This window comes from Theobroma cacao, chromosome 7, assembly GCF_053813885.1.
Source record: "Theobroma cacao isolate CCN51 chromosome 7, ASM5381388v1, whole genome shotgun sequence".
NCBI classification, from domain to species: Eukaryota; Viridiplantae; Streptophyta; class Magnoliopsida; order Malvales; family Malvaceae; genus Theobroma; species Theobroma cacao.
This window is the reverse complement of record NC_142645.1, coordinates 3,761,414-3,773,707: the sequence shown is the minus strand read 5'-3', so window position 1 is coordinate 3,773,707 and position 12,294 is coordinate 3,761,414. Positions and strand designations below refer to the sequence as shown.

Here is a 12,294-nt window from a genome sequence, read left to right as displayed (position 1 = left end):
GCCCTCTTCCCCTTGCTAATGACAGGGCAGTTTCCATTTTTTTTTTTTTCTAAATGTAGGATGGTTAATACTCAGCGAAATTGGTGCATTTTCTTTTCTCCTATTTCTTTTTTTTTTCTCATTTCTTTTTAGTTTTTTTTCAAATTGCTTGGTTTCTAACTGAATTAGTTGCACTCTGATAAAAAAAAATTAGGATCTGAGTCATTATAGAGATTATGATATTAATATGACTATGGTTCTTTTAGATTGGATGGAAATGTTCAATGTTTAGCCAATGCAAATGAATCTCGCCTTATCTAGAGATCAGAAATTATCATTACATGGTTTCAAGATATGTAGATCTAGAGACAATGAAAAACCTAAGGATAGCTAAGGACCATTTGTCAATTGAAATGTGCAATTCTTGAATCAGCCATGAATTCTTGGTTAATTTACAAAACTAATCAAAATTAGCCATTTCAGATTACTTCAAAAAAGGAAGGAGAAAAGATTACTTGTTGAAGAAACCAAAATTATAATTTCGTTCTCTCCCAGTCCCAGAGTATCCTGTTTATTGGTTCCATGATTATCAGCTATCCATAGGGTCATTTCCATCATCTCCATATTCAAAATCAGCAAAAGAAGCAGAACAGCAAAGCCAAGATGATTGCAACTTGTGCATGGCTTCTTCTATTAAAATTGGATTAATTCTCCTTCTAATTATAAATTTCAATTCATGAAAAATATACAAGAATTGGTATCTGACACACAGAAGATAGTATATGCTGTCTAGATGACTAGACTCAAACTGCAGCTCTCGAAAAATATAATAAAGATTTTCACAACGTCTATTTCATTTTAGTTTTACTTGGTAATCTTGGATTCCTCAATCATGTTGCGCATGCAAAAGTTAATTACTATTCTTTGAGAGATGAACCAAATTATAGCTCTCAGCCTCCTACATTGCCTCTGCTTAAGACCGTCATTATTAAAACATACAAACCTCGTACAAAAAAAATAATGCACAACCAGCTGGGAAGTTGACATATAATATAAGCTTCTCACATGAATGAAGTACCATCAACCTTTGAAATTTAGGAAGTTAGGCATTTGATCTTATTTTAGCTTCTTGAAGAGGACTAATTGCAGTGACTTGCCTCTTATTTTTTAACTCAGTTGCTTCATTATTCATTCTCTTTTCACGAAGGATTTTGCAAGGCGAGAGATCTGATTTTGCTCTTTCCTTCACAAATTTATAACAAATTCATTGCCTCTAAGATTTTGCTCTTGACTCAATGTCTTTTTCCACAAATTTAACTAAAACCCTCTAAGGATAGGAGAAGTACCTAGTCATTACCTCACTTAACCAGGTAATTGAACTGTTCACTACTTTGTATTATGATTTTTAATATGTTGAATCTTATAACCTTATAACATATTCATTCATCTTTGGACAAGTCCGACATCATTATTTTGGTTCTTTCTTAGTCATGCTTCTATTCTCTTTATCAGGCTGAAATAACCATAGTGTGAGTAAAAAATAGGAAAAATTTTAAACAATTTAGAAAAAATAAAATTTTCACCTCTCCAACACTACTAATTTTCCCTCTATTATTTTATTTCTTACTTTCCCTCTTTTATGTCAGCTGTTTTCCACAAAGAATTTTCACTTAACAAGGAGCGAAGGGGATTAATTTGCAGTTCAACTACTTGACCTCAAGTTCTTCATCTTTCAAATAATTTGAAGAAAAAATCAGGTACTTTTAATGTCATTTTAGATTTTAGATTTTAGATTCCTCAACTATGCCTTTTGATCTTATCTAAAAATATTCTATATACATAATATTATATGAGAAATATAGAATTTTAGTATAGGGAGGCAGTAGCTTATGTAACATGGAGATCTCATATATGTTGGTTTATTGAACTGCAGTGAATAGCTTTTATGAAGCTTATAGGGCCAATTTTTGAAGTGATAAAGTGTTTAGGGGGTCCAACTTGTACATACATAGATCATCACTGGAAACTTGAACAACATATGAATGATCTTCGAAGAAAAGTGAATGATTTAAATACTCGAAAGCTAGACCTCAAACTCAAAATAGAAGTGGAGCTTCGTTGCTGAAAAGTGGTGAATAAAGAAGTGAAAATTTTGTTTGAAGATGTACAAAGGGTAAACAGTGAAATGGAAGAGATTAAAAACAAGTTCCATGTTGTTTCATACTTTTCATGTGGTTGTCTAGGAAAATTTGTTTATCAAAAGATTGAAGAAGCAAAGGATATTTTCCAACAGGGTAATTACCCTAATGGTGTGGCAATTGATGGGCCTCCAGCCACTGGGTTCACGTTACCAACACCAAATCTAGAAGGTGAAATCGATGTAAAAGAACAAATTTGGGAGTATTTGATGGGTGGTGAGATTGGAATGATTGGAGTAAGTGGAATGGGTGGCATAGGGAAAACTACAATCATGAAGCATATCAATAATCAATTGTTGAAGGATAATCAGTTTGATAAAGTGATATCGGTCACAGTATCAAAAGAAGTGAACATTTTCAAATTGCAAGAAGATATTGTTGATTCTTTGAAACAATCTCTTCCAAGAGATGAATTGCAACGAGCAACTATAATAAAGGATGTTTTAGAGGGAAAGAGATACTCGTTAATCATAGACGATGTTTGGAAACGGTTTTCGTTGTTGGATGTGGGAATCCCTGAACCAACATTAGGTACGAGAAAGAAAGTAGTATTCACAAGTAGATCCATTGATGTTTGTAAATCTATGGGTTGCAAGGTGGTCAAAGTGCAACCTCTTTCAAAGCAGGAGTCCATGAACTTATTCCTAAATTAGGTGGGGCATAGTGTTGTACAAGATCAAAATTTAAAAGACATTGTGAACAAAATTGCTAAGCAATGTGGAGGTTTTTTGCTTAGAATTGTGACAATAGCTGGGAGCATGAAAGGGGTATATGATATTTGTGAGTGGAGGAGCATTAAATGAATTAAATGAGCGGGTGAGAAATGTGAAAGGATTGGATACTGAAATATTTGAGCATTTGAAGTTTAGTTTTGATCGATTAGAAGATCCAAATATCAAAAATTGTTTCTTATATTGCTCCTTGTATCCTAAAGATTTTGAAATTAGAAAAGCGGAATTAATTGAAAATTGGATAGAAGAAGGATTCCTTCACGGCTTAGAGGCTAGACAAGCAATGCACAACAGAGGCCATAACATTTAAAATAAGCTTGAAAATAATTGCTTGTTAGAGAGGGTTACAATTGATAATATTGAGCGAGTAAAAATGCATGATGTTTTGAGAGACATGGCACTGTCTATTAAAGGTCATTAGTTCATGGTAAAAGTTGGTATGCAATTGGAGGAACTGCCAAGTGAGCAAGAATGGACAGTGAGTGTTGAAAAAGTCTCCTTGATGCGAAATCTAACATTAAAAATTCTTCCTCACACATCACCTAAATGTTCTCATTTGTCCACTTTGATATTGCAAAAATGTTACTTAAGAAAGATTCCAAAATCTTTCTTTAAGCACAAGGTTGGGTTTAAAGTTCCAGATCTTTCTCATAATGAAATTGTGGTTCTACCCAATTCCATCTCTAACTTGAAAAATCTCAATGCATTGATAGTTTTTAATTATGGCATGTTAAAAAATATGCCTTCGTTGAGCTTAGAGCATTGAGAAAGTTGGACATTTCGTATACAAGTATTGAAAAGGCTCCTCATGGTATAGAACTGTTAGAAAATCTTAGATATCTTGATCTAAGTTCAAAGAATCTAACGGAGCTACCAGTAGGAATATTACCGATGATTTCTCATATCTAATGCTTGATATTACCTGGGGTGCATTTAATGGGAGAAGAAGTAAGCAAATTGGGGAAGCTTGAGTATGTTACATGTTCATTTTGTGACATGGAAGAGTTTAAGAAATATGCAGAGTTTAAACAAGGTAAATGGCCTACACATTTCAGTTTTCAAGTGGGATCATATGTGGCTTTTTATGATGTAGTGGTTCTTGGTTTTTCTCCAAATTTCAGAAAATTCAGACACGGGTAATATTTTCGAATTGCGAGATGGAGAGTAGTGATGATATAGTAGTCCCAAAGGACCTTCATACTTTAGATATTGAGAAGTATGATGATTTCAAATGTTCAAGCAATATTCCTTTGTTTTGTAAGGCAACTGACTTGAACATATGTCGTATTTTGGAGTGTAAAGGGATAGAGTGTGTGGTTGACTTGTCAGTATCGTCTTGCAATGCACTTCAGAACATCGAGGAGCTAGTCCTATTTTCATTGCAAAACTTTCATGAAATTGTGAGAGTAGGAGTGCCGGTTGAATTTGAATCTACCTCTCATGCTCCAAGACCACTTGCCATATTCTCTTTTATTAAAGTATTGGATCTGATGTTTTGTTCGACGATGAAGAAGTTGTTTCTAGTGGAGCTGTTGCAGAGCCTCCAAAACTTTTGAGGAAATTAATGTCCAATATTGTGAAGAAATGGAGGAAATAATAGCATTAGAAGAAAATCACAAAGGAGAAGGAACAACATTTATTCTTCCCAAATTAAAATCATTAGAGTTAATCCGCTTACGAAAATTGAAAAGCATTGGCAGTGGTGAAGTTGTGATTCCTGTAGATTTTCTCAAAAATCTCATGGTAGTCGATTGTTCAAAAATCTCAAAAATCTCTTCCCCTTCTTGAAAATGGGCAACCATCTCCTCCTCCTTTTCTGAACACTATTAGAGTACACCCGAGTGAAAGGTGGGAATCAATGAAATGGGATCACCTTGATGCTAGGGATGTCCTTTCTCCATTTCTTGTTCATAATAGAAGGAGATGAGGAAGAGGTATTCTTACTTAGTTACTTCTTTTGATGAATCTTGTCTTGTTTGGTCATGTTCAGTTTCGTGTTCATAATCGACTATTCTTGGTCTTTATCCTTGCACTTATTAAAGGCCTGGTGTATATTTCATCATTGCTTAAAGATAAATTTTTCATTATGTTATTGTTTGCAGGTCTGTTGAAAATCTCAAGGATTTTATTATATTTGCATACTATTATTTGCTAAAATGATGAAAGACAAAACTCGATAACCAAAAAAAGGTAAAACAAGAGAGAAAATAACAATAAAATAAAATCACCAAGTAAAGTAAAATAACTATGCAATATTTATGCCTTACATAACCACCTACTTCACAATACAAACCCACTACCCAACATGACAATAACCGTAAAAGAGAAAATAAACAATATTAACTAATAAACTAAAAAATTGTTGAAAATAATTGAATTTGGTTCTTCAAGTCAAATCTCATTCTTCAACGAGATCCACCAAGACCCAGTTTTTTGTAGAGAAGGTGCCAACATTCATGTAGATGCTGTTTTAAGTGTTAATCAGGTAAATATGAAATTTTATACTTTCAAACAAACTATTAGGACTAGTCCATTTATCTGGGTTACCGGAGTTACTTGGATTGGCTTTTGCAGGCAATCTTGGGAGGAACCATCCAGGTCCCAACTCTTACTAGTGATGTTGTACTCAAGGTTTGTTGGAAATTTTGCATGATTGATGTAAAACATAAGAAACTGACATTTGATTATTTATTGTAGTTGAAGTGAATGCTTACTTTGTCACTAAAATTGTGAATTTATATGGTTTCGTATTAGCAGATCTGCCTTGTCACTCAACCTGGCCAGAAGGTAGTTCTGAAGAATAAAGGTGAGAAAGACTAGAGAGATACAAGGACAGCAAGAAATTGAGCCTAGGTAGTTCTAAAATTATGAATTTGTGGATGTTTTTGACAGGGATTAAAACAAGGAATTCTTACGCATTTGGTGATCAATATGTGCATTTCAAAAAAAAGCATGGGAGAAACTCGACGGCAAGAACGCGAAAACTACGGCAACCACAGATATGATAACAGTGGCAAACGTTGGATAGATAGTCTACACTCAGTCTTCGCCAACAACTTCAGCAAACGACTCTCATGGAATGCCATTAGAGGCACGTTTGAGGAGTATGGGAGGGTGGTTGATGTCCATATTCCAAAAAAAATCCTACAGGACAGAAACAGAGGCACAAACTTTGCTTTTATCCGGTACCGGGACAAAAGCGAAATGGAGAGAGCTCTAAAATGGGGTGGCCATCAATGGATCAACGGTTGAAGGGTTAGAGTCAGGAGAGCGAAACTGTGGAGAGCAAATTGCAACAAAGAGATAAAGGGTAGTATGGTTAAAGGCTCACTAGCTTAGGGAGCAAACCAAAAAAAATTGGATGGAAGGTCATATCGTGATGTGGTGATAGAAGGCAAGGTCAACGATCAAAACCCAAAAAGAGCAACGACAAAGCAGATGATGGCAGCCAGACAAATTTGCAAAGAGTCCCCAAAGGCGAAAAAGGAGACAGAACAGGGGACAAAATTGGAGAACAAGGAAACAGGGCAATAGCAGATGTTATCACACAGGAGTATAAGTGGGGTTATCAACACAAATATCCTTGATGAAGACATGGACTGGACCAGGCGCAGTGCTGTAGGGTGACTACGTGAAAGATTGAGCTGCGAAATGATTGAAGCAAGGATGTTTACTGAAGGTTTCTCAGTCCAAGTCAGAATGGTGGAGGGTTTATCAACTTTAGTGACCTTCGAGGATTACGAGGAGATGGTGGTGATGCTAGAAAATTGTTGGGATCTTTTCGACCAATGGTTTGAGTCCTTGATTCCGCTTGATATTGCTAGCAGCGACAAGGAAGTCAAGTTGTGGATCAAACTCGAAGAGATCCCAATCAAACTATGGCACCTTAATACTTTCAAGGCAGTTGCACAATGCTGGGGAGATTTCATTGGTGTTGACAGAGCAACTTTTACAAGAGAAAGATTGGATCGTGCTCTAATACTGGTCAATGTCAAGAGTCGCACCATCATCCATCCATGAGCCATGTTAGAGGCAGAGAGGAAGATTCATATTATCAGCGTAAGTATTGTAGGGGGAGAACGCTGTGACGACCTTAAAATCTACACCACCAGAAAAGAGATTGTTACAGAGGAAGAAGAGACGATCGTGAAGGACAGACTCAATGGAGGACCACAAGACACGGTGGAGGAGCCACCGTGTACGTTGAACCCAACGATCAATACGGATTCACAAAAGGGATGTACGGGTTGCTTAGAACTGTCAAAGATTTTTGAATTAAAGGGGTCTGCAAAAGGTGAATTTGGTGACAGATCAGGGGAAACGAAAATTGGATCACAAATCTGTAGGACAGAAGATAGGGGTAGGAATGCATAAGAAAAGAGGGAGTAGTTAGACAAAAAGACGAAAGTGGTAGTTCAATCCATAGGAAATAGTGGAAATAATGTGTCAAAAAAAGGGGAACAAGAGGAATGTATCGTGATGAGTTATAAAAAGAAGAAAAGACTCACATGGGCCGGGGTCACTAATGAAGGGAACCATATGAGCGGAGCTGGGCCAAGTAAGAATGGGTCTTTCTTAGCTGGAAGGGAACAGGAGTTGGAGATTGTCAAAGGTTTTGGGCCACTTGATGGAAACCCATCAGCTGTGGATTGTAAAGAACACTCAAGTGGGCCAAAATTAATGCCAGGGGTCAATTTTAAAGGCAGTTCAGTCAGTATCCCAACTTAAGGCCTTAATAATCATGTTGAACAAAAAAAAGGTCCCATTTCGCTTAGAATAGTTCATAGGAAAAGAGACGATCAATACTGGTGCTTTAGAGGACGATGGTGCTGCTTTGAACTTAAATTTGGACAGAAAGATTGGGCTTCAAAAACAAGTTAGTACGGATCGTGTTGAGGAAGATAGTGATAAACAAATAAAAAAGGTCCTTCACGAGTTGAATGAGGCCGAACAGAGAACAAGTCACAATAATAAGGAGCAATTGAGCACAGGTATGGAAAATGTAAAAAGGCGACTGAGCAAAGCGGTGACCTCTTCTATTGGTGAGAACAATTCGAAGGGAGAGGCTCCAACCATAACTGAAAGCTTTGATGAGGAAAGGTGGATGAAAGTCACATTGAGAAGAAGTAAGAGAGGGAATATCAGATTAAAAAGGTATTCACCAGATTTGAATCAAGGGCAAGGGAGTTCAGGTAAAGGTAGTAACAAAGGCAGTAAAGGGAAAGAAATAAGCAAAGTTGGAGCAGTGTCGCCAAAATCTAGTAAATCCAGTGGACAAAAGAAAAGATTAAAAGAAATATTAGAAGAGGAAAAGGGCACTGGAGATGTTGAGCCAGAAAACAAGGCAGATGGCTTAAATTTAGAAGCAGATCATCAATGGGAGAAATCCAACATCAGAAAAGAGGCTGAAGAGATATGGGAATTTTTAAGAAAATTAGGCTTAGAATTTCAGAAAGACAGAGAAATAATGGTTCAGAGAATAGTAGATTTGGAGGCAATAGACAAGGGTGATGGTACCTCGACTACACCAGCTACATCGTGAAAGTCCAGGTTCGATCTTTTAATTTTTGTCAGTGTTTTTTTATCTGTTAATGAAGTTGTTGACATGGAATATTAGAGGCTTGGGTAATAGAGAAAAGAAGAGAGTAGTTAGGCTTCTAGTAGAGAAGGAAAAACCAGATATGTTGTTCATTCAAGAAACAAAATTGGAAAATGTTGATAGGAGTGTGATTAGGTTAGTTTGGGGTAGGGTGAATAACAAAAATTGTACAGTGGCTTCTGTGGGGGCTTCTAGAGGGTTGCTTGTGGTGACAAAGGAGGATTTTTTTGATATTGAACAAAGTTTCGAATCTAGGAGATACATCTTGTTAATTGGATTGATCAATAAGCTGAACTTTAGATGTGGAATAGGTAATGTTTACGCTTCAAACTCTGTTAGTGAGAGACAAGCTTTGTGGTAGGAATTGCAAGGCATAATTAAACCTACTGGAGTTCCATGGTGTTTAGGAGGCGATTTCAATGTGACCATGAATAGGGAGAAGAAGATAGGGAGGAGTTACAATGTCTATGATATTGATAGTTTTAGGAAATTTATTGAAGACTTGGGGTTCATTGACATGCCAATGATAGGGGGAGAATTCACTTATAGAAATTTTAGGGAGGATAAGGCTTTTAGTAGACTGGATAGGTTTTTAGTAAGTGAAGAATTTCTTAGTAGGTTTAGTAGGTTGGTTCAAAGAAGACTCTCAGCTTCATTATCAGACCACAACCCAATAGTTTTAGGGGAAATAAGGATGGATTGGGGTCTGAAACCTTTTAAAATTTTCAATCATTGGTTGGACGAAAGCACTTTTTCAACGATGTTAAAAAAAGCTTGGGAGGAAAGTAAGGGAGATAAGGGGAGCATAAGAGGAATTTGGGGGATTTTGAAAGATATTAAACCAGTTATTAAGGAATGGAAACATACAGAGTTAGGAAACTCACAAAGGAAAGTAGAGGAGATTGAAATGACAATTCAGGAAGTAGAAGAAGCTTTGATTTGTGGAGACAACAGTGTCAATTGGAGGAATTTGGTGAGAATGAAAAGAGGGGAACTGTGGAAACTTCATAGAGATGTGGAAAGGGAGTGGCATCAAAAATCGAGAGTGAAATAGTATGTAGAGGGCGATAGGAGCACTAAGTTTTTTCATTCAATTGCATCCTCAAGAAGAAGATCAAACTTCATTCCATGCCTTACTATAGAGGATCAAACCATTGAAGAACCTCAACTGATCAAGGAGAAGATTGTGGAATACTTTCAGATGATTTATAGGAAAGATAGGGTGGTTGGAATTAAAGAGATGAGAGGCAACTTCAAGATCCTTGAAAGAGGCAGAGCAAAGGAGTTGGAATGAGAGTTCACAGAGGTAGAAGTGTGGGAAGCTATTGAGTCGTGCGATGGGAACAAAGCACCGGGAACTGATGGTTTTAATCTTAATTTTTTCAAGAAACAATGGCTTATGATTAAGGATGAATTAATGAGCTTCATTGTAAAATTTTTTGAGAATTGATGGTTATGTCAATGCCACCTTTATCACTCTTATTCCCAAATGTAACTCTCTAGAATTTATCAAGGACTATCGGCCTATTAGTCTAGTAGGGAGTTTATATAAGATCATTGCTAAGGTTCTAGCTAATAGATTGAAGAAGGTAATAGGAGAGGTGATAGGAAACCAACAATTTGCTTTCATCAAAGGAAGACAACTTGTTGACTGTGCCCTTATAGCTAATGAAGCAGTGGATATTATGAGCAGGGACAGAGAGGGAGGGATATTTTTTAAAGTGGATTTTGAGAAAGCCTACGACACAGTCAATTAGGGTTTCTTATATTTTGTGTTTGGCAAAATGGGGTTTAGTGGTAAGTGGAGGAGTTGGATTAGAGCATGTATTTCCATGGCTATAATCTCTGTCCTTGTTAATGGGGTCCCTACTAGGCAATTTAGAATAAGGAGAGGTTTGAGACAAGGGTGTCCGTTATCCCCATTTCTATTCAATTGTGTTGCTGAGGCTTTTAGTGTGTTGATGAGTGAAGCGATAAGTGTGGGACTCTGCAAAGGGATTGAGGTGGGCAATCGAGGATTAATTCTTTCTTATTTACAATTTACCGATGGCACAACAATCATGTGCAAACTTGAATGGGAGTCGATCAATAATGTGAAGAAAATCCTTAGATGCTTTCAACTAATCACAAGTTTACGGATTAACTTCCAAAAGAGTAGCCTATTTGGGGTAGGCATAGAGGAGAGGACGGTGGATGAGTGGGCTGGTAGAATTGGATGTAGAATGGAAAAGTTCCCATCAAAGTACTTAGGATTACCTCTGGGTGTTAAAAATAACTCGAGAGAGATGTGGCGACCAATTGTGGAGAAATTTGAGGCTAGATTAGCAGGGTGGAAAGGGAGATTACTATCTATGGGAGGTAGAGTGACTCTCATTAAGTCTGTCTTAGCTAGTCTACCGATCTTTTACATGTCGCTATTTAGGATGCCAGTTGGAGTTAGTCAGGAATTAGAAAGAATTCAACGAAGGTTTCTATGGGGTAGCTCCTTAGAGGAAAGGAAAATTCATTATGTGGATTGGGGCTCTATTTGTACCTTCGAGGAGTTTGGAGGTTTAGGTTGGGTTGACTTGCAGACTAAAAATAAGGCTTTGCTCAACAAGTGGATATGGAGATATGGGAATGAATGAGAAAACTTATGGAGAAAGACATTGGTGGACAAAGAAGAAGGTGATAATAGAGCTCTTCTTTCGAACTCAGGAAGGATAAACAAGCAATCTTTTGTATGGAAGAGCATCATTAAACCCATGACTGAGGCTGATGTGGGCAGTTCCATTTTACGTGGAGGTCTTGGCTACATTTTAGAGAAAGGGGATTACCTTGATTTTTAGAGCGATAAGTGGATTGAAGGAATTATTCTTAAACAATTGTGCCCAAGGATTTTCACATTAGCAACTAACAAGTTAGGCAAAGTAAGGGAATTTGGCCAATGGGTTGAAGGGGAATGGCAATGGAAAGTGGAGTTAAGACAAAATTTGTTCGGTTGGGAGATGGAGCAGTGGAAAAATTTGATGAACATAATAAATGTTTATCTAATGGTTGAAGGGTATGAAGATACAATTGTGTGGAAATGGAGTCATAGTGGAAAGTATTCTGTTAACTCTTTTTGTAGATTTTTGGCTTCAAGCGATAGGTAGGTGAAAAATTTGTGGAGTAAGGTGTGGCAAGGAAATGCCCCTATGAAAGTTGAGGTCTTTAGTTGGCGTCTTCTCAAGGGAAGGGTTGCGGTTAAAGCAGAGTTGGTCAAGAGAGGTCTATTAAGGGCTGACTTCGCAATTTGTGTTTTATGTAGAGTGAAAGAGGAGACAGTCGATCATTTATTTTTTGAATGTGCAGAAAGTTGGAAGATTTGGTCGAGCTGGGTTGATCAATGGGGGTTGCAATGGGCAACTCAAGCTAAAGTGAAACCCTTTTTACTTGATTGGAATGAACTTGTAAGGGCAGGGGATAAAAGGGTATGGCGTTTGGCTTTTTCTGCCATAGTGTGGACTATTTGGCTAATGAGGAATGAGATTGTGTTCTAAGGTAAGAATTGAGACGAGGACCAGTGTCAGGACCTTGTCAGAGTTAGGGTTGCATGGTGGGCAAAAGCTAAATGGCTAGTGGACTTTCAACAATTGGAACAAACTGTCAGATGCCCTGAGGTGAATAGACAACACATTAGGATTAGGGGAGGTAGACGAATGGTTGAATGGGAACCACCTAGTAGAGGTTTTCTTAAATTCAATGTTGACGGAGCAACTAGGGGTAACCCAAGTCAAGCTGCTATTGGAGGTGTGTTAAGGGATGA

The 12,294-nt window shown here is 37.3% G+C and overlaps 1 protein-coding gene and 1 pseudogene across 1 annotated transcript; both read left to right on the top strand.

The window, feature by feature from the left end:
• Window positions 1–1,924: 1,924 nt before the first annotated feature.
• LOC148761465 (disease resistance protein UNI-like) lies at window positions 1,925–4,835 on the top strand (annotated as a pseudogene).
• Window positions 4,836–8,499: 3,664 nt separating this feature from the next.
• On the top strand, window positions 8,500–9,561 carry LOC148761464 (uncharacterized). Its single transcript, XM_088808260.1, has 2 exons — window positions 8,500–8,818; window positions 8,915–9,561. Exons 1-2 carry the CDS (start codon window positions 8,500–8,502, stop codon window positions 9,559–9,561), a joined length of 966 nt encoding a protein of 321 aa, XP_088664386.1.
• The last annotated feature ends 2,733 nt before the right edge of the window (window positions 9,562–12,294 follow it).